The sequence below is a fragment of the Mesoplodon mirus genome, assembly GCF_964341445.2.
Source record: "Mesoplodon mirus genome assembly, chromosome: 2".
Lineage (NCBI taxonomy): Eukaryota > Metazoa > Chordata > Mammalia > Artiodactyla > Ziphiidae > Mesoplodon > Mesoplodon mirus.
The window spans coordinates 92,731,935-92,753,474 of NC_138977.1; the positions used below are offsets into that span (position 1 = coordinate 92,731,935).

At 36.2% G+C, this 21,540-nt stretch overlaps 1 protein-coding gene across 10 annotated transcripts in view; it reads right to left on the bottom strand.

The window, feature by feature from the left end:
- Positions 1-416: 416 nt before the first annotated feature.
- The window catches only part of CLOCK (clock circadian regulator), a 135,839-nt gene continuing 114,715 nt past the window's right edge, over positions 417-21,540 (bottom strand). For 4 of the 10 annotated variants that reach the window (XM_082606493.1, XM_082606492.1, XM_082606490.1 and 1 more), the window contains 7 exons: positions 21,153-21,253; positions 20,532-20,621; positions 17,037-17,189; positions 15,974-16,183; positions 15,033-15,238; positions 10,712-10,964; positions 418-8,046 (listed from right to left, as the gene is read on the bottom strand). In XM_082606493.1, the coding sequence (XP_082462619.1) occupies positions 7,867-8,046; positions 10,712-10,964; positions 15,033-15,238; positions 15,974-16,183; positions 17,037-17,189; positions 20,532-20,621; positions 21,153-21,253 (1,193 nt within the window). In that variant the 3' untranslated portion in view covers positions 418-7,866. Of the gene's footprint in view, positions 8,047-10,711; positions 10,965-15,032; positions 15,239-15,973; positions 16,184-17,036; positions 17,190-20,531; positions 20,622-21,152; positions 21,254-21,540 lie in introns of all 10 variants that reach the window. The other 6 variants (XM_082606497.1, XM_082606495.1, XM_082606496.1 and 3 more) reach the window with 6 other exon arrangements.

Genomic DNA, 21,540 nt, shown 5'->3' on the forward strand with positions numbered 1-21,540 from the left:
AGCACTTCAAAGAAATCTCAGGTTAAATCCTGAAACTACACCAGAATTCTCTGTAGTTAAATACCCCTAATACTGCCTTAGATTATTACAAACAGAGTAAGTGAGGAATTGCATTATTTCTTTTCCAAGAATAGAAAGGATAATTCCTTGTTAGAAAGTAGCTGGTACCATCATAGCCCATACCTGGAAGTGCAGGCCGCCTGGTCCCAGCACCAGCGTAACGGCGAATAACAGCGAAGCTTTCTGAGGCACCGCAATCTTGTAACAGGACACAACTTACTCAGAGAATTTGGCAGCTCAGACCTTAGCTACAAGGTAAATATTGCTAATGCAGTTACACTCCATTGCTGAATAAAAGAGGAAAATGTCATTGGTAGTGCTTTTAAAATATTTAATATTCTTTAAAATCCAAAATAATGTGATTCTTACAAGTTATGTGCCACATAAAGCAGGTGTTATTTCTTTGAGAAATGCAGGTGATACTGGAAAACATAGCACTGAGGTATTTTTTATTTTTAAAACTGAATAAGGAAACAAAGTCTGAATCTAATTAATTTTACATTTATAAAAAAAACTCAATGCTACTGCTTGGCTCTTTTGCTATAATTTTAGGTTCTGAATACATTACAAGAGTATGGGAAAGAGCATTATAATAGTACATACAGTTTTTAAAAACTGTGCACATCATAACCTGGAAAAATGATCATACAGCAAGAGGCCTGGGTGGAGGTAGGCTAATAACACTTTACCTGTTCTCAAAGGACAGCTTTGAGAAGCAAGTGTGACCAATTGTAATACCAAATTAAAAAGGCAATATTACACAAGTAACAAAATGATCCGCATTTTATATAATATTGAATTTCCAAACATAGCTCATGAAAATCAGCAGAGAACCTATTATAGCACCGTTGAAACCACTCATTATCCCATTGTGCTTCTGTGTAATTTAGGATTTGGGCTGAAGATACTACTTGGAAAATGTCAGTCTTGTTTTTGTAAATCAATCTGGATTTCAATGAAATGTTTGCTTTAGGAAAAAAAGGTATTCTTAGCCATTTATAGCTCCACCCTTTCAGAAGGAAAAATGACAGGCTATATCTAATTTTAATTTAAAACCAAGAACCAAGCAGTAAGGACACATCAATGTCAAGAGTAGTACACTAAGAACCACACAGAACATTAGAAAGAATTTGGTGTGTGTTTTTACAATTACCAACTGATGTTAAATTTAACAATTAAAAATTTACAGAGATAAAACTTTCTCTTTTTTTTTTGCACTAACTGGTTTCAGTACAGCACTGAATTTAACTTGTCTTTGGGCTTCAGTCTTTACATAGAATGAATGTGCAAGTGCCATACTGAGCACCTTCCCCAACTTACACCATGATAAAACAGATTTCAGAGTAATTCTAGGATGATCTAAATTACAGCTGTTCTGGCTGACATCTATAAAGGAAAAGGACATTTCCTGGCCAAATTCTTTTTCTTTTTGCTTGATGGTCATTGTCTGGTTACATAATACATCAGTCTGAAGATAACAGAGCTTTCCTAACATTTTAACTCTTTAGTATTAGTACAACCATTGCCAGCAGTGAATCTGTACCAGTATAGGCCAACTCAAAATACACATTATAAAACATCTGAATGTAGTTTTTAAAGCAATGTTACTGTTTGTTTCCTCAGAAACTAAAAAGCATACATTTAAAAACATCATATCTCCAATTTAACCCTTAGAGTCAAGAAACATTTTTATATCATTAAATCCAACTTGTGGTTGACCTCCTTTAAGGGATCCCAAAAGCTAGAGTGTGCTCTGGACCTGGGCTGTGGGACTCAAGAACTACTCTGGGAGCCCTAAGGTGGGGAATTCTGTTCCAATACAGACCAGCAAGAAGTATCCTCAAATTTCTAGGCCTCAAATGTTCAAACGCTGCTTTATTGGACAATGCTGTGTATGGAGGTTTGGTGTGGCTTTGTTTTTAAAGGACCAAGCAACATTACACTATGTAAACACAGCAAATATTTTTTGTAGAAGAGTTTGCAGTATTCCACCTATATTTAAGGACTTTAGATTTTAATATGGATATGATAGTGATGGCCATTAGAAGATGCTGACTGTTTTAATAACATTTTCCCAAATGGGCAAAACAGGCAGCGCGTGTTTTGGGTTCCGTCATACTGGCGTTTGGCTGTGTTGGGGAAGTTATATTAAAAGTGCCCATAAAATAGAAAAGGCAGCAAGTGAAACTAGAAAAAAGTTGGAGCTATATGAAGCAGATTTGAAAGGAGTTACCTTTACTGTTTCCTATCTAAGTTGAGAACAGCAGGGAAGCACAGGGGCATCTGGACTGGGGCTCCACTGCTGTCCTGAAGTGGAACAGGTTCCGATCGCCATGAAGAGGCGTCGCGAGGGCTAAGGACTGCACCCCAGATAGGAAGAGCCAGTCCTCCACATAGAAGATTACAAGGCAAAACAAAACAAACCACAATTAAATACGCTGTGAAATCACTCTGATGAGAAAACAGAACACAAAGATATTTAAAAATATAAATAAATACATTTAGCCATTTTTATTCAAGAAACCCAGAGAACTGCTTTCAAAGCAATTGCTTCTTTAAAAACCACTTTCTAAATTCTCCCATAAATACTATTTTGATTGTCACTTAATGCAGCACCTCAGTATTTGCTGGTGGTGGTGGTGATGGACTTTCACTTAATACTTCTTCATAAACTATTTCGCTAAAGAACGTTTCCCTAGGAAAACTCAGGCAGCTTACAAAATATTGTTAAATACTCAAAAACAGAACCTGCAAAGTATTATTTTATTTAATAAAAACAAGGAATGTAGTGTTAAATTATGACATGGGGAAAAAGTATGCAAAACAGTCACATGGAAAGAAAGTTTTAATTTTTAATATCCACGTTTGCTTAATTTCTTGTGAGCTGTTCAATACTGTTTCAAACATCCTGAATTAATAACTGTACCAACAAAATTCATCCCCAGTGTTTCCACAGGAGACATTAAAATATGACCAAATTATTATTTTTTTTTCTTTTCTTCAACCAAAGTAGTCTTTCTCAGTCCTTTCTGTGCAAAAATATTACAAGAGCAATTCAAATGGAAACACTGAAATGACATGCCAACATTTCAGAGCACATTTAAAACACCCAGAATAATTCTTGAAATTACTGTATTCTAAAATATGACTACCAATCACTTTTAGGTTAGTTCTATACATCTATTCACACTGATGCAATTCTCCTAGACCTCTGAAAATAAACAGGCTCATTGGTCTCTTTTGGTGTCCACACGATAGGCAAGATAGGTTTACAATAGTGTCTAAATGGAGCTAGGCATCCACAGTCTCTTGACTCCACCACATTCAAAACAAAAGTCAAAGTTCATTTGGCTACCATGAAATCACTCCCATAAACCTACTATGGTTCACTGGATCTAAACATTTCTCAGAAATGTGTCATTTAAAAATTTCACCTAAGTGATGATTTGGGGATCCTTTAGAAATGGTAATATCTAAGATAATAAACTTTATCAAAATGAGTAATTGCAATAAAGTGCTTGTTACCTTTCAAAATGATGCTTTTAGACTGTGGTGTGTTGTCTGCGAAGTGTGTGCTATTCCTATATAAAGGATCCCCAGGCATGAGAGTTGGGTCTTCTCACCTGTCTCAGAAAGCAGCAGCACTATCTTTTGGTAGGCTGACAATAGGCACATTCCCCATGCGGATGAGGCTAAGCTAGAGCTATGGCAAAAGGGGAAGTAAATTAGAAAAGTGGGGAGGCATGTGAAGGGTTCCTATTATATTCATAGTTATATACAAATATATTAAATATGCTATAAAAATAGTCAACTCTTTTCCTTTGCAATTACTTCAGAAGCTCCTTTTAGAAGAATGCTCACCCACCCCAAACAAAAGACTCTTTTCCTCCAATCACTATAAAACGGCAAGTGCCTTTGTGCTGTTTCTTTTCCTCTGTTTAAAAGTTCCAATCAGCTTATTCCTGGCTAGACTCACTCAGCAATAATAATATCCAGTGTTTATACCTTCCAACACTGACTCCCGAGGGACTAAGAACAGGGTCACAGACATTGGAAAGGTTATAGACTTGAATGAGTTTTACACAAATGTTTCTCAACAAACTTTCAATTACCAGAGAAATATAGGAAAAGAAAAAAAGTAGAAATGAGCAATACCAGAGCAAAATGCTATTTGCAGTCCACCAAAAAAAAAAAAATAGGCTACCTCAATGTCGTGGAGACATTTTAAAACACGTTGAGTAACTTCCAGTTTAAAATAATTTTCACCTGTCTGTGTAGAGCCGGCAAATAGAGTACTATTTTAAGGGGCCCCTTCCTAAGGCTTCTTGAACAAGGGTTCAACAAACAGTGTCCTTAACTAACTGCAAGCAGACCGCTTTAAGGCAATGACCAACAACCCAAGCACTTCTGAAGAAATACAACTTTCACGAATCTACACTGAGAATTCTACAACAAACTATTCAAAGTCACTGGCGTCCTTTTATTACTAGTACATTCCTATACCAGATTTACGTGACAAAGCAGAGCACAGGACTCAAATTACCCCCTCAACTTGGGACGGAGTTGGGAGACTGAACTGTAGTATTTACTCACACGCTACCCCCATCTTCCCCCATATTTGCTTTTCTGCCAATATTTTCACTCAAAAACTGAAGTGCTTTTGAGTGTCTTGGTTCTGGTCTGACGCCACTCGCAGCAGCAACTTCATGAACCCTGACAGTCCTCACTGGTACTTGTGAGAACAGTGACTCACCCAGTGCCACAGCAGTCCAAAGAAGATAACACCTAATGACTGCCACCCAGAATCAAGTGTTCTTTAAGAAAAACCGAGTATCTATGAGAGTAAAGCAGAGGGAAGATAAGATTTTTAAGTAGTTGAAAGGTGTTCCTATTTGGTATTTTTTCATGACTTAGATTTGGATTTTAATTAACAACTTTGGCTACAGAAATGAATGAAGAACAGGCAACTGCTGAATCTTCATCAGAATGCTCAAGTCTCAATTCATGGAGGAGGGGACAGGGACTGCTTTGCAGTCCAAGTTCCAGGGAAGCAGGAGGAAAACAAAGTTAAAGGAGGAGCTGAGAGGCAGTTACTAGCTCTTCTGATCCAACATTTCATTCTGACAGCAAAAGAAAAGCTGCTCCTTTAAGTGTAGCAACCAATTCTAAGCAGGAAAAAAATGAGCTGTGAGGAACAGCAGAAATTATAAAGCAAAATCTTGTCTAATTTTCTTTCCCAAATATTTGTGAAGATGCAAAAATGCTTGAAGGGACTGGGGGAGGAGAATGTGCATAAACAGTCTACAGATTTACCTTGTGGCTTGTCTTATATTTTGCTTGTGTTAACCTAAGTACACAGTACTCACGGTTCACCATCTTTCTTTTTATATATGGGACTTAGAAAATAAACCTTAATAGTTCATCATATCTTTCGTTTGCTAAATCTGTATCACTACATATTGCCAATAAATAAATGAGGCACAACTCAGATATATATGGAATGGCATGATAAGGTTAAGAAAGGCAATTTGAAAGGGGAAAAAAATACTGTTGCCATACTCTACAACATCAATGTTGTCCACGTGTACATATGCTCAAGTACACAGATATTCTGACATTTATTCTTGACATTCATGAGAAAGTCAGATGTTCATTTAGCTAGAAGAGGAGCTCCTTGATATGTTAATTACTGATTGGCATCTAGTAACACTTCTTTTGTAGAAGGGTAGGTACCAAGTCTCTTTGGTTGTTTTCAACATTAATTTTCTAGTTTATGTGTGGCCAGGCATGGTTTGCTACAGAAAGACAAAGTATACCCCTTAAGGATGATAGCAAAGCTGAGAACAGAAAAGTCTTAAGAACTGACTGAGAGTTCCCCTGACTCCTTTATCTAGCAATTCTGTACTAGATTATTTTCATTGCTGAAATCTTTTCTATTTAACAACCTCAATTCTGTTACACATTTTCTTTTAAGGTCAGTTTTGATTTATTATAGCTTGCTGTCTTCCCTTTCCTCAGTAATAATTTTTGATATTCTAACAGGACATTTTCCCATTAATTTTCCTTTGTTCTGTAGTTATAAATTTAATTATTAGTACCATAAAATCTATAAAATGCTTTTTTTTAATGTATGTAATTCTGGTTGGAACTTACTACCTTAAGAATGTATTAACAAATGAAATCTTAGTTCATGTTTATGAAGCATGTGAGCTACAATATTCTAGTGCTGTAGTGAAGGCAAAGCCAATTCCTACCCCCCCTTCTTTTTTCTTCACAGGATTTTAAGATCACATAGAGCAAATATTTACTGGTAATTCCTAAATGACTACATAGCTTTAAGGAAAATGATGATTTAGCAAAACAACTTTGTGATTACATTAGTAACTCTGATGTATCATTAGGATGTCATCTTTTATTTCGAAATTATTTGTACCTCTAAACCAAGAGACTCAAAGCAGTCTTCATTAGAAACTTAATGGCACTGACACCCACATGCTATTAAAAATGTACCAAGATTTCAAAACTGCTACTGAAACCAGACGATGAGTTCAAGATGGTGAGTTATCACCTGAATCAAAATCAAGGCACAATGGGTTGTTTTTTTGTTTTTTGTTTTTTCCTCAAATAACCCTGAATCATTTCTGACTAAAAGAAGCACTGAAATTGTGGGGATAATAAAAAGGTTCCAACAAATCCTAAAAGTTAAAATTCCCACCAGTGAGAATGTTAAAAAGTGCCTAAAATATTTTGTGTGCAAATTCACTCCTATAACTGAAACATTCTTGAAATTACTTTCAGGCTTGTTAAAAACCATTTACACAACTATTTCCAACTATGAACTAGATCAAAATATGTGATCAAAACTCCCAACCATCTTAAAATAAAGCAGTGCAAATCCTATTTTCAAACATAATTGAAAAATAATGAAATGAGGGATATTTCTGAGTAACTTGAAAATCCTGTTTCAAATAATTTAACCTGAAAAAAAAAATTCATTCCCAGCAGCACATCATACCTCACTGAACAAACTGTGACATCACAGCCAAAGTATGAACAAAAAAAGACTTGTGCCCCGGAAACTGAAGAGAACACTACTGTATGGTAAACAAAAGAGAAGAGAGGATGTATTAGTTTGCACATGGTGTCAGAATCTAAGGAAACGTACTCATACCTAAATGAGATAATGCTTTCATGCAGCATACAAAATGTTTTGCTTTCTCTCCTTTTATCCAGACATATACATAATATTATTTTTACAGCATCTGTACATAGAGAATTTAAACTCATACAACATTCTGAAATTAATTACTATTCCATCATTATCCAAAAAGGGAGAGGGGTTGGGGAAGGGGGCCTACTGAGTCTACTGGACTGTCTTCATGGCATCATTGTAAGCAAACCCCTGACATGGCAGTGGTGTATCCTCTGTAACACTTGAAAACAGGCACAGAACCACTCAAAGTTACTAACATTGTTAGTGCCTTTCTTATTCACTGGAGGTCACGTTTCATAGCTGAGTTTCTTAACATTTGGCAATATACTCTTTTTCCATCAAAAAATATCTGGGCAAGTAAAACACTGTCAGAATTGGCTATGGCCCTATGATCATCTCCTGCTGGCTGGTATTTAATGCACATCCGCAGCACGAGGCAGCATTTTCTCTGCTAACTAATTCCAGGAACTAGAACACTCAATACTGCATCTCATGAAACCACTGGAACTTTTCATCCTATCCTCAGATCATCCGAGCAACTCTTTTATGGGCCACCCCCTTCCTCCCTTGAGGGCAGAAAGGAAGCGTGTGTGCTACTGTGGTTGAACCTTGGAAGGATCAGTCAAACTGTCAGTCCTGCGCCGATTCAGTTGCTGCTGTTGCTGAGACTGGTGTTGCTGGTGATGTGACTGAGGGAAAGTGCTCTGCTGTAGTGGAAATGCAGCAGAGAGGATAAGCTGAGTTGAAGGGTTCCCGTGGAGCAATCTAGAAGTCTAAAAAAACAAATGGATTATGCAACACTGCTTTACCCCCACTATACTGTCTACATTAAGATTTAGTCAACTTTTCCACTCTCCGCAGGGACAAAATCTGTACATAAGTTTTGCTTTCTCATTTAAAAATGGTATTTTGGAAAATGCTAATGAGGATTTCCCTCTTCCTGAAAGTATAACAGAATTTCATTTTTTAAAAGGAAACTGAGCTAGAGGTTTTATGGTGCAGAAAGCAATCTATGCTCTGAGGCAAACCACACATAGTCTTTCACTTTATATGTCCTAAAGACCACATTTTAAACAGACGATACAATTTAAGCATCGCTAAGAGCATATGAAGCATGAACATTCTGAGGTCAAACAGACAACACCTTCTGCACAGGCTTTTTGATTGGTGAGAGCAGCAGTTCAGTGGCCAAGAGCATGGGCCCTGAGGTACACTGCCCGGGTTCAAACTCTGGCTGCCCCATTTACCCGATGTGTAACTTGGTCAAGCTATTTACATCTCTGGGCCTCAGCTTCTTCATTCACAAAATAAGGATAATCACAGTACCTCCCACAATGGTTTTTTGTGAAGATTAAATATAAACATTATTATTATTTAAAAGTACCATAAAAATGAGGGCAGGCAAAGTCAGAGACTTATGTCCTATAGGTAGCAGTATGATGTAACAAAGAAAAAGCAAAACAAAAAACGAGCGGGCAATCTGAAGTCAGAAGCCCTGGCTTTGAGTTTTGCTCTGCTATTTATTAGCTGTGTGGCCTTGGGCAAATGTTAAGTCCATGAACTTCAGTTTCTTTTGCCTAATTGCTCCTTCTAGAGATAGAAAGGAAACTAGCCAAAAGAAAGTGAAAGTCTTTCCTCACTACTGACAATACATCTTGATGCAGGGTTCATAATTTTAAACTGGAACTGTGATGGGTGATTTCTGCAAATGTATACGAAGGACACCTGCACATGCACACAAAAGGACAGATCTTTGAAACTTTAAGGCCATTAAGCTTTGCTAAGGACCTGGAGACATTTTCTTTTTCCCTTTGTTATTAGGAAAAGCTTTTGTAAGATAAAGAACTCAGGATATTTATGAGCCTTACAGGGTTACAACAGAGGTACACTTTGGAACTAGGTGTTATATAACCAGAAAAGACAAATTGTGTATTTCTATCTACATATGAGTGTATTTCTAAAGGGTATTGCCTATCTTATTTCTTTAGTGGTCCCATGTCTTTGGAATGTTTTTTAGAAGTGGAAGAGAATGTTCATTCTTTTAAGAGCCCTCGTTCCCTGAGAGACTTAGAAAACTGAGCTCTTAAGGCAAGTCTTCTCCCTTTCTAAGCTTTTGCTTAATTTTCATTGAATACATTTCCCCTAGAGAATAGTTTATAACTTATTATAAATTCTTGTCATTAATTCATTTGTAACAATAGCTAGCCCAGTCATTAATGGCTGCACTGTAGGCTTAAGGTCTAAGGGGTTGTATGATTCTCAGAGATATTTAGGGAACTAACCTCTTTTAGTTTTAGCACATCACCAAGTTCAGAATTATATTTGTACCAGAACACCAATGGCGATAAATTAACACTGTATTTATGTCTGAGTATACAGTATAACACTGAATCTTCTAATCATACCATGTGCTGTATAACTTTAAAACTGATGATATGTACTTGGCATACATGGAATGGTATCCAGCACAAATCTAGGTTTAGCCTACATTCAAAATCGCTGGCCTTTTAGACCAGTAAGGAAAAAGTTGGATTTCCAGATGTCACAGTATGCTACTGTGTACCCCCAATGAGGGTACTGAGGTCCAGAAATTTGTCCTGCTGATTTCTTTGCTGAGGATCCCGATCTAGGTGACTTTGTTCTGCACCCTTTAGATAAGTAGCTTCTGTCTGATATACCCACATGAGATCTGTGTCTGCATTTTGGTTAATCTGAGTGTCTATTAACATATTTATCAAGACAGTGGTCATAAAATAAAGCTAGTTATGTGCCTTACACCATACTCAGTGATTTGCATGCTTCTTTTACCCATGAGATATTAACTACTAGCACCTCCATATTACAGATGAGGAAACTGAATTTTAGCAAGTTGAGTAACCTGCCAAAGTTCACGAAGTATGTGGTACAGCAGTGACTCAATCTCAGCACAGCCTCTGCCTCCACAGTATATCTCCTCTGATGTTAATATATTACCAAAAAGTCACTATAAAATTTAATCCAATAAAATAATTTAAGATAATGCCTAAACTAATTAAAAAAAAAATCCCTTTCAACACCTCTGCCCTGTAGAGAGTACAGCTTGATGGGCCACTAGGAAAACAAGAGAACAGAGAAAGGTGCCTTTGCTTGAATTCCAGAAACTCTAGCCAGAGAAAGCTCTATGTAAAGTACCTTGATATGGGCAAGAAGCAGCCACTTACTCTATCCAGCGGTTCAGACAGTGGGGTATCTCCACAGCAAGGTTAAAGGTTTTCCAAAGACAGAACAAGAGAAGAAAAAATAGCCAACTGGGATAAGCTTTCTGTCTTTATATAAATTTAAGTCGTACAATGAGCCTTTATGGACTTCTCAGATCATTTAAAAAATGTTCCTTTAATCCCTAATTTCACTCCATAAAAGTAAACAGGTCTGGGACAGCTTCCCCACGGGGAGGATTACCTGTAAAAACTGCTGCGGCGGTTGAGCCAGCTGCGCCTGCGGTGGCTGCTGCACTGCAGGGAGTTGCTGTTCCTGGGAATTCTGCTGCTGCTGTGGGACCGGCAGTGTCTGTGACTGCGGCGGTTGTGGAGCAAAGGTAGGGTAGGCAGTCACCACCTGACCCATGAGCATAGCGCTGGGCACCACGACCGCCCCGCAGGCTACAGGAGCAGTTACTAACTTGGTCACAAGCTGCTGACCTTGAGAAAATCTGCTAGGAGGAAAGAACGGGAAAGGGAGTCAGAAGTACAAGGTATACATTATGAAAGGCGGTGGGCTGAACATTTCTCTAAGATAATACCCATGATATTGCCAATGAACTGATAGGGTATAACTCTAAGATAATCCCCTTTTAATACTGCCATATTAAAAGCTGGACGTTCCAATTTTGTTTCATGTTTTTAAAGATTCCCTTTGGGATATCAGTGAAACAAAAATGTGTAGAGCAAAATGAAGTGATCACAAACAAAAATACAAAACTTTTTTTTGATATCCACATGCAAAAGAATGAAATTTGACCTTTACGTCATATATAAAAATTAACTCAAAATGGATTAAAGACCTAAACATAAATGTTGAAACTATGAAACTCTTGGAACAAAACATAGGGGGAAAGTTTCATGACACTGGATCGGGCAATAATTTCTTGGATATGACACTAAAAGTACAGACAACAAAAGAAAAAATAGATAAACTGTACAACAAAATTTAAAATGTTTATGTATCAAAGGACACTATCAACACAGTGAAAGGGCACTCCACAGAGTGGGAGAAAATATTTGCAAACCATACATCTAATAAGGGGTTAATAACTAGAAAATATAAAGCAATCCTACAGTGTAGCAACAAACACACACTCTGATTAAAAAATGGCCAAGAGTCTTGAATAGATATTTCTTCAAAGACGATATACAAATGGTCAATAAGCACTGAAAAGAGGTTCAACGTCACTAATCATTAGGGAAATGCACATCAAAACCACTAGGAGATACCACTTCACATCCATTAGGATGGCTACTATCAAAGTGTTGATAAGGGTGTGGAGAAATTGGAACCTTTGTGCACTGTTGGTGGGAATGTAAAGTGGTTCATCCACTATGGAAAACAGTATGGTATTTTTTCAAATATATTAAAAATGTAACTACCATATGATCCAGCAATTCCAATTCTGGACATATACTCAAAAGAACTGAAAACAGGGACTCAAATAAGTACTTGTACACCCATGTTCATAGCAGCTATTCAAAACAGTCAAAAGATGGATACAACCCAAGTGTCCATCAGTGGATGAATGGATCAACAAAATGTGATATATACATTACAATGGAATATTATTTAGCCTTAAAAAGGAAGGAAATGCTGACACATATTAGAACATGGATGAACCTTGAGGACATCATGCCAAGTGAAATGAGCCAGTTAGAAAAGACATATATTATATGATTCCATTTATATGAGGTATCTAGAGTAGTCAAAGTCACAGACTTATGTGCTTAGAAAGTAGAATGGTGGTTCCCAGGAGCTAGGGGGAAGAGAAGTGAGGAGTTATCGTCTGATGGATACAGATTTTTAGTTTGAGAAGAAGAAAAAATTCTAGTGATTGATGGTAGTGATTGTCACAATGGTGCGAATGTCAATGAACTGTACATGTGAAAATGGTTAACACAGTAAATATTATGTTATGTATATTCTACCACAATAAAAAAAAATTTAACCTGTTAAAAATATCAACTTTTTTCTTTCTATAAAATTACTAGGTACTTGGGAGGTAGGTATATGTGACACATGATTTTGCTAATCAAAATAAACTTAAACTAATCAAAATAAAGTGGTCATAAGGGAATTTTTAAAAAACTCTCTAGGTTTACAGATGTCTACTTTGCAAGCTATATCTTATAAACATTATTCAAAACTAAATGACATCCTAACAGTACATAAAAATACACTCAATTTATAAATTTATCAAGAAGCAGAGTGCCCACCGTGTTACAATGCACTAATATTCCCTCCCACCCACCTTCCTTCTTCCACAGTCTTTAATAAAAGAACAACAACAAAAAACGATGCCTCTTCAGGGAACAATATTATTTCTATCTGCCTTTTCTGTGAGATGAAGTTAGTTTCCAACACTGGTCATCACGGTGATGAAATTGAGACATGACTCTACCGTCGATTTAGCATAACACAGCTGCAATTACAAACTGTTCAAAGCACATAACTACGATTAAACTTAGCACATATACATACTTTATATGCTCCACAAGACAAAATAAATCTATTCTGAATCCATTCCAAATCTTAAAAATAAAATACTGTATATTATATACTTCAGGACCAAATGCATTATTTAATGCAAAAACATATATAGTAAAAAATTTACCTATAAAGAAAGCACAAAGAAACAAATAACATTACAAAGTGGCTTAATCATAGAAGTGCTAAGCACTAATTTCTCTGTAATCTTAAAAGTAATTAGTATCTGAATTGTCCAACTGCCCACTGGTAAACTATGAGACTACCTCATCCCTCTCTGGCACTAAAAGAGTCTGCAATCTACTTTGGCTTAACTTCTGTGGCTTTGTATATACTCCTACCTTTGCCTAGAACACCCTCCTGGACTCCTTGCCACATGCATATCCAAAGCCAAGCTCTTTAAGACTCAGGTCAAGTATCTCCTCCCTGAAGCTTTTCCCTGACCACACTCTTCTCTTCACCTGCTTGCCTCAATCCATAAAACTGCTCACTTCCTCCTTTCTAAAGACCTAGTAAGGATTTATCACATCAAACAATACTGATTATTTACCTTTCTATGGCTTTGACTAGTCTGATCTTTCTCCTGGGATAAAGAATGCGCCATACTCATCTAAGTAGGCACTCAAATGTTTGCTGAAGTATGTTTTTCCCCCTTCAAAAAACAGTTGTCTACAAATAATTGCTAAATTTTGTCCTCCCAAATGCATGTCAACATTCTACGTTAATGGATTTTCCCTCAGGCTTTAAAACTAGTCCTCTATATTTCTGTGAAGCATATTCATAATACTTCCTTTCAGAAGTCAAAGCTGAAAGCTGGACTTTTTAACTTGAAGGAACTGAGTTCCAAAGAGAAGAAATGAGTTTCTCTCTGCTCTTATTGCTTCTGCAATCCTGCAGCTTCTTTACTCTCTGGAAATTATTAATAGGACTTTAATAAAATCTATTACACAGTCTAATACAACAGCAAGGTTTTATTATAAAAGCAGCAGTCTACTTATATTGTACTAAAATAAGTAAAAAATAAAATGTATTTAAAATATAATTAAGACTAGAAATCCTACAGTTGTTGAAAGACTCCTTCCTAATATTCGAAAAGGGTATTTCTTCATAATATTTGTTTCTAAGTCAGCTATTTGGATGACTAAAATAAGTCACAGATGGCGGTTTTTCTAGAAGTGCCCACAGAACTTTAGCATAGTATATGTTAAAGCACTTGAGCTTTGAAATCAGACACCCAGGCTTGAATTCAGATACCCTTCTTCACTCCCTTAACAGCTATAGACCCTTGACCAAATTATTAAAAACTCACTTTATTCTTACCTGGGAAATAAAAGACCCTAACACCTACTTTTTTAAAAAATAAAAATTAAATGAGAGAATATATTTTGAGCATGTAGTACAGTACTTAACAAAACTCAAGAAAGGTGAGTTACTCTTACTCCGTACCATATATAAACTATGGGAGCCAACACCCTAACCAGTGTTACTACACTGACAACTCACCAGCATCTGTACTGAAATGATACAAGTTTTATAGTGATATAGACAAACCCTATTATAAAACTTGTGTAACAGTGTGCTGTAGAGTTTGGATTCTACAATATCTGTTAGCACATTTCTGAACAAAACAAAACTTGTTCTTACTCTTTTATTATAAAGTCAGTAAACAATGGATACATTCTGTGTTTTTATTTCAAATTCAAGAGTGAGCAACAAATTAAAATCACGTTTTTAAAGATCAAAGTATTGTTTTTTTTGTTGGGTTTTTTTTTTCGGTACGCGGGCCTCTCACTGTTGTGGCCTCTCCCGTTGCGGAGCACAGGCTCCGGACGCGCAGGCTCAGCGGCCATGGCTCACGGGCCCAGCTGCTCCGCGGCATGTGGGATCTTCCCAGACCGGGGCACGAACCCGTGTCCCCTGCATCGGCAGGCAGACTCTCAACCACTGCACCACTAGGGAAGCCCAAAAGTATTGTTTTTTAATCAAACAATTTACATCTTTGGAATGACTAATGAAATATGACCACTACCTTATCTGTCTGTCCTGAGTGAATGTAGTTACTGCAGCACTCTGGGAACTGTTTTGTGGCATACTAGATGGAATCTGGACCATGCTTCCGGCCGTCGGCTGAGAAATCACCATAGTGTTATACAGTGGGGCTGTAAGAGTGCTCTGTGTCTGACTGGGAAGAGATGTTTGCTGACTGTGCCCGCTTAGTACATTCTGTTGATTCTGCTAGAAAAGAGAAGATTTTACAGATAGATTACCTGAAAAAATTTATTCAGGAAGCATGATTCTACTACTCATCATTCTAACAATAGTTGACATGACAGAAAAAGAAGTGGCAGAACATATTACTCTGGGAGAAGTCAAGGAATAACTTGTAGTCATTGAGAATGAATTAGCCTTCAGTATCTTGCTGGAAGGTAAGCTATGACTTTTGAAAAGCAGCATGATCTTAACAGGGATGATATGAAATATACATGAAGAATTTCTTCAAACACCCAAAGTAGGTGACTGACATTACACATTTTTATATATTTCATTTGAAGTCTTGAGATTTATAATCACAGATGCACACCAATTACCAAAATTTCCTAGAATGTTGATTAAGCCATCACTGCCCTAACAATACATTCTTCACCTATGGTAACATATGTCCTAGTCAGACACTTGCAAGTCAACCTTTTTTTTTTTTTTTTTTAACACACAGAACTAGTCCGTATGTTCATTTTAAGCAAACTGCAAAATTTTTAAATGTCAAAATACTGAAAGCATTCAATGTTCAACAATTAAGAACAATTTTGCTCAAAATATTTTAATTATCACTCTCAATACTATAGTTTCTAATTATTACTAGTGAAGTTTTAAATATGGTATTGTTCAAGATGAAGCTTTATTTTTGTTTTAGCAACACCATACATTTCAATCACTGAACACTCCACAGCCCACTGTACTCGATAACGTTACCTGACTTGATATACATTGTAAAGTCTGCTGTTGTATCATGTGCTGAGTTGTGCCAATGTGTCCAGTATTCATTCCACTTTGAATTTGGTTAGTCTGAACAACTTGGCTTTGCATATTTATAGGTGCAAGCTGCTGGATATTAGATGAATTTCCAGAAGAAAGTTGAACAGAACCAAAATTCAATCCAGGGGTTGACTGTTGTAAAAACATCTTTAAAAATAAAGATTACATTGAAATGATCTTTTTAAGTTAAAAAGAACGAGAGCATTAAAAAAAAACAGCTAAAAATTAAGTTTAAAACGCAAGTAACAAGAAGACTAAGTCATTCTGAATGAACACTGAGCAATAAATAATTACTGAATAAAACATGATACTCATTCTCATTCTTCCAGTCACCCTAACCCTATCATGTTTCTAATTGTCAGAAAAAGCGTTATAAATTTCAAAACCTCCACTTGTTTGACATTTTTACATGTTGGGGATTATTATATCAGCTAGCGTTACCCTAACTCAGAGCTACTCAAAGGTCTGTGGACTGGCAGCTCTGCAGCACTCATCATTTATAATTCACAGCATTAGATAGAAGTAGTCTTCACTTAAAGTTTCCTTTTACCAAAGTCTTAGTCTCCTTGGACAGACATAACTTTAGAGTGGCCTTATTGGTTGACCAAATGAGACTAATTTGAATCACACCTACTAGTATGTTTTTAAAAAAATGATTGATGATTGATTCATAAATTCTGTACCTACATGTACCTAAAAGTCTATGTAAAGTATTTTGATGTTATGGGTTTAAAGCTTACTAAACATTAACCTGCTAAAAGATGACTCTAATCTGGAGAAACAAGGATGCTGATGGAAACACTCTTAGGAATGAATCATCTTTAGAGACTGTTAATACAATCCTATTGAGTAAATAATCCTATTGAGTAAATGAGTATTTATTGAACTAAACTGAGGAAATGAATCTTTTGCATCTCACTTTTAATTAAGAAAAGTCAATTTCCTAAGAAGCTAAAATGCAAATAGCATGCTTTGTTTGAATTCAAATGTAATAACTTACCTGAAGCCCTTGACCATGGACCATTTGAAGCTGCTCTTGAATTTTTCTTAGTTCTTCTTGTTGCCGATGAATGTTTGCCTCTATCATCCGAGTCCGTTGCTCCAACTGGTCTTTCAGATGCTGCATGGCTCCTAACTGAGCTGAGAACTGAAACTTAAGTATTGTGGATGGAAAAAGTGTAACATATTTTACAATCGCTTCTCATAACTGTAAAATGTGAAACATAAGTAGTACATCATGAGCTAAGAATGTTATGCCGGTTATCAATGTATTGCCTCTCAGCTCCTAATTCACCTATCTTTGCTCGGCTTTGTGATACTGGAGCTGGACCCTATAAATATATCTCCGTAGTCAGCAGGCACAAGCAGGCCTGTCAGTGATGATGCTGGAGGGATATTGCAAAGTGAGGTGCCTATCTTTCTGGTTCTGCTGCTTTTCCTTCTTGTTTTTATGCCAATGGGTAGCATCCTAGTGAGTGTCATCAGCGCTCCAGCAGGTGGCTTTCCAGCAAGTCTCACTGGCATCCTAGTGGGCAACTCCCCAGCAAATGTTACTGGTACCCCAGCAAGTGGCTTCTTGCTCTCCAGCCCTAGTCTGTGGCACCTCCATGAAAGTGTGTATCATCCAGTGGCTACAACCACACCTGCCCTAATGGGATCTGAGTCTCAGCCTGGCCTGGAAGAGCAGGAGTTCAGGAGGGTCGAGGGAGTCTTCCAAGTTGTTCCCCCTTGGCTACTCTCCCTTTCACTTACATTTAGTGGCTGCTCTCTACACCTGTTTTCCCTGTATTCTTTTGAATTCTCTTAACTGCTTTCAGTAGTTAATCCCTGTTACCAGTAATTTGTTATACTACCCCTGTTCAAATCTGCTCTAGCTTCTGACTAGATCTTGACTGATTACAAGATGAATTAATAACACTGGCTTTAGAAGACCTAGGTTCCTACTGCGGCGCTACCACTTGGTAGAACAAGTCACTGAACTTCATTTCTACTCTTTAACAACTGAAAAAGTAGCCTGCACCTAGAGTTGTTCACAACAAATTGTCATCCCTAGAATGTCCTCTTTGTGCATTAGAAAGTTATAAAAGTTATAAAAATCTGACATTAGAAAGTTGTAAAAATCTGACAGATAACCAACCATGAAATTGTTCTCAGACAAGTACAAAACCTAGGCTTTTAAAGACTAAGCAATTATAAATGAATGCATGCATACATGAATGAAAGCAAAGATATTCTACCTACAGAGTAAATAAAGTTTTCAATCTTACTTATTTCTCTGTTTCACCTGAGTTATAGGCAGCTTCTATTTACTACTGTTTGAAACTTAGTCACATTTGTTGATTCACCACTTAAGCTTGTTTACTTAATTCCAGGAATATTCTGCACAGGATACAGTATAAGAGCAGAAAGAATTTCACTGTATTGGAAATCTGTCTTAATCTTAAAATAGTCTCCTACAATTCATGTAAAAGTGAGAAATGCCCCCCAAAAGCTTTTTCACTCTATCTTCAAAAGTTTGTATTGAGAACACTGAATATTACTTTTCAAAGTATACAACTCTGACTTCTGAAGTTGATAATACCAGATCAAATCATACATTAGATTACACTAGGTGTGAGAAAACATTACAAGTTTAATACCCTCATGCCTTAATTTTTCATTATTTGAAATTTTATATTTATGTCATACAAATATATTTTATCCTAACTAAAGTTATTTATACGTTTAGGTAAACATTACATTGTCACCACTTAAAGGATTTCTATTAAATACAAATACGAAAATAAAAATAAACACAGAAAGCAAAATAATGGGAAATAAAATCACAGAACTAAGAGGCAGTGCTTGGCTTTATCACTGAATGAAATACGAGATTCGAATACTTATTAACATTTTTGACATAGTCGATACTATTTATTTCATGAAAATACTCCTTTACAATGTTAAGAAATGCTTATTCAGTATCTTGAGATTAATGAATTAATAATATTGAAAATATGTCAAATATTTACATAAAAATTCTGTTACCCTTCAGAATAAAAGGTTTTGAGGGCTCAGTGCTGATAAAAACTACTGCAACTCCAGATACTATTTAATAATACAGTGCTGTTATAAATACCTTACACAATTATATGTTGCTAAAAGTCAAGATGATGACATTTAGGTAACTTATAGCACTGTCAATATATTTGTACAAGTATCATAATATATAATAGCTATAGTTATATATATATATAATTTAAATAACCACATATGATAAGGGTATTTTTAGAAAAACACTGTTTTTACCTATTGCTAACTATCATTATTTGAAACTAAGATACTGTTAAGATATCTTTAACACCAAACAGAACAGAAACTTTTGGATTATTTTTAGCACAACTTAGTAGTATTTTTAACGTGTCTGAGGCACTGAATGAGTGCAGTCATAAATTACAAGTTGTGAAGTTATAATCAGAAGTGTCACTTTTGCAATACCTCTCCTTTGTCTTGCTAGTTTTTATATTTAAGCCTCCTCTGGGACTCAGTCCAAGTAACAATTCTTCCAGGAAGTTCTCTTTCATTTCCTCAGGCTGCATTAAGGGTCCATCTAATGTGCTCACATATCAAGACTTCAGACCCTGAGCATAGACTATAGTACATTGTATTGTAGTTAACTGTCCTTCCTTCAAGATGTAATAAAGTCTCTTAGTACAGATATATTTACTGCCAGCACCCGCAATACCTGATAATACAAGGAACTCAATAAATGTCCTGTATATAAACAAATGGATGAATATATGAATAAAATTACTCAATTCTTCCACTATCCATAAGAAGAACAAAATGAACAGCTACATTTCATCTTTAATATCTTTCTGCCTATACTGTTTCTCAATAGAGATTAAACAGGATAGTTTTTTGTTGTGCAAAACCGTCACACACCCTAAAAGACAATTAGCACCCCTGGTCCTTGCTGACTAAAGGGTCAGTGGTACCGCAATATCACTGACAATCAAAAAATCCCCAGAAATTTAAGAAAAAAAAATGTCATGAAGAACCTAGTGGTAAGACAGGAATAAAGACACAGACCTACTTGAGAATGGACTTGAGGATATGGGGAGGGGGAAGGGGAAGCTGTGACAAAGCGAAAGAGAGGCATGGACATATATACAGTACCAAACGTAAGGTAGATAGATAGTGGGAAGCAGCCGCATAGCACAGGGAGATCAGCTCGGTGCTTTGTGACCGCCTGGAGGGGTGGGATGGGGAGGGTGGGAGGGAGGGAGACGCAAGAGGGAAGGGATGTGGGAACAGATGTATATGTATGACTGATTAAATCTGTTATAAAGCAGAAAAAAATAAATAAATAAAAGAGGGGAAAAAAAATCCCCAGATATTCTAAATGCCCACAGTTGAGATTTACTGCACCTATAAGTATGTACTTTAAAAAATCTCTAGTAACTTAAAAACAATTTATAATTTTAAAATACTTAACTGAAACAAACAGAAATACCTGGGACATGCCTTGCGGAACTGGTAAATTTGCAGCTTGAGACATCACTGGCTGTGTTAATGACTGACCAACAGACTGGGAATTTATGGACTAGAAGCAAAATAAAAAATAACACTGGGGTGACAATCATTCCCATAAATGAGTACTTCCACCAGAAATATCCCCATGGCATCTTTATAACTGAATTACAATTAGCCTCATACTTTTTTAGCTGAGTATAAGCATGTCTTCCCCCTCTAAACTGGAAATGCCTATTCCCTATTTATCTTTTTGTCTTTCAAGGCATCTGCCACATTACCTTGCATGGGCTCCCAAAAAAAGCTGGCTGGACTTTACTGAAAGTGATTGGTATTTGAAATTAGATATAAAATGGCTCTAAATTATCAGTCTTCCATAATTGAAAAAAAAAATCTAACATTTTACCTGAAAAATAATCAAAAGGATTGGTATATTTGACAACTACTTCACAGAAAAATAAAGATCTTGAGTAAGTGTTATGTATCAACTATTTTGAATTTCATAGAAAGGGATAATGAATAAATGAATTTCTAAAGATTTAGATGATGTTTTTTTCCCCTTTAATAAATCTTTATTCAGAAGAATACTACCTGAAGAGTTTACCTGACTACTAAATGATGACCTCCTTTGTGCCATCTTTTCATGAGCTGGTAAATGCTGTCTGGGAGGAGTGCTAGTATCCGTTGGGATCTTTGTAGGTGTAGCTAAGGTTGGTCAACAAAAACAGAACAGCATTAGTACTTTATAAAATATAATTTTTAAAGATCAATCTCAAAATGCATTACAGTGAATAAAAGTGGTTTTTTAGTTATTTTTCTAAATTATTCAATAAAAGTGAAGTCTATGACAAGATGTTTCATTTTGATCACTTCTTTAAGGACAAAGAAAATATCTGAAATAGGAAAACTTCAAATATAAAAATGGTTACTACTCCTGTAACTCAATAGTAAAAAAACACAAATAACTCAATTAAAAAATGGCCTAAGGACTT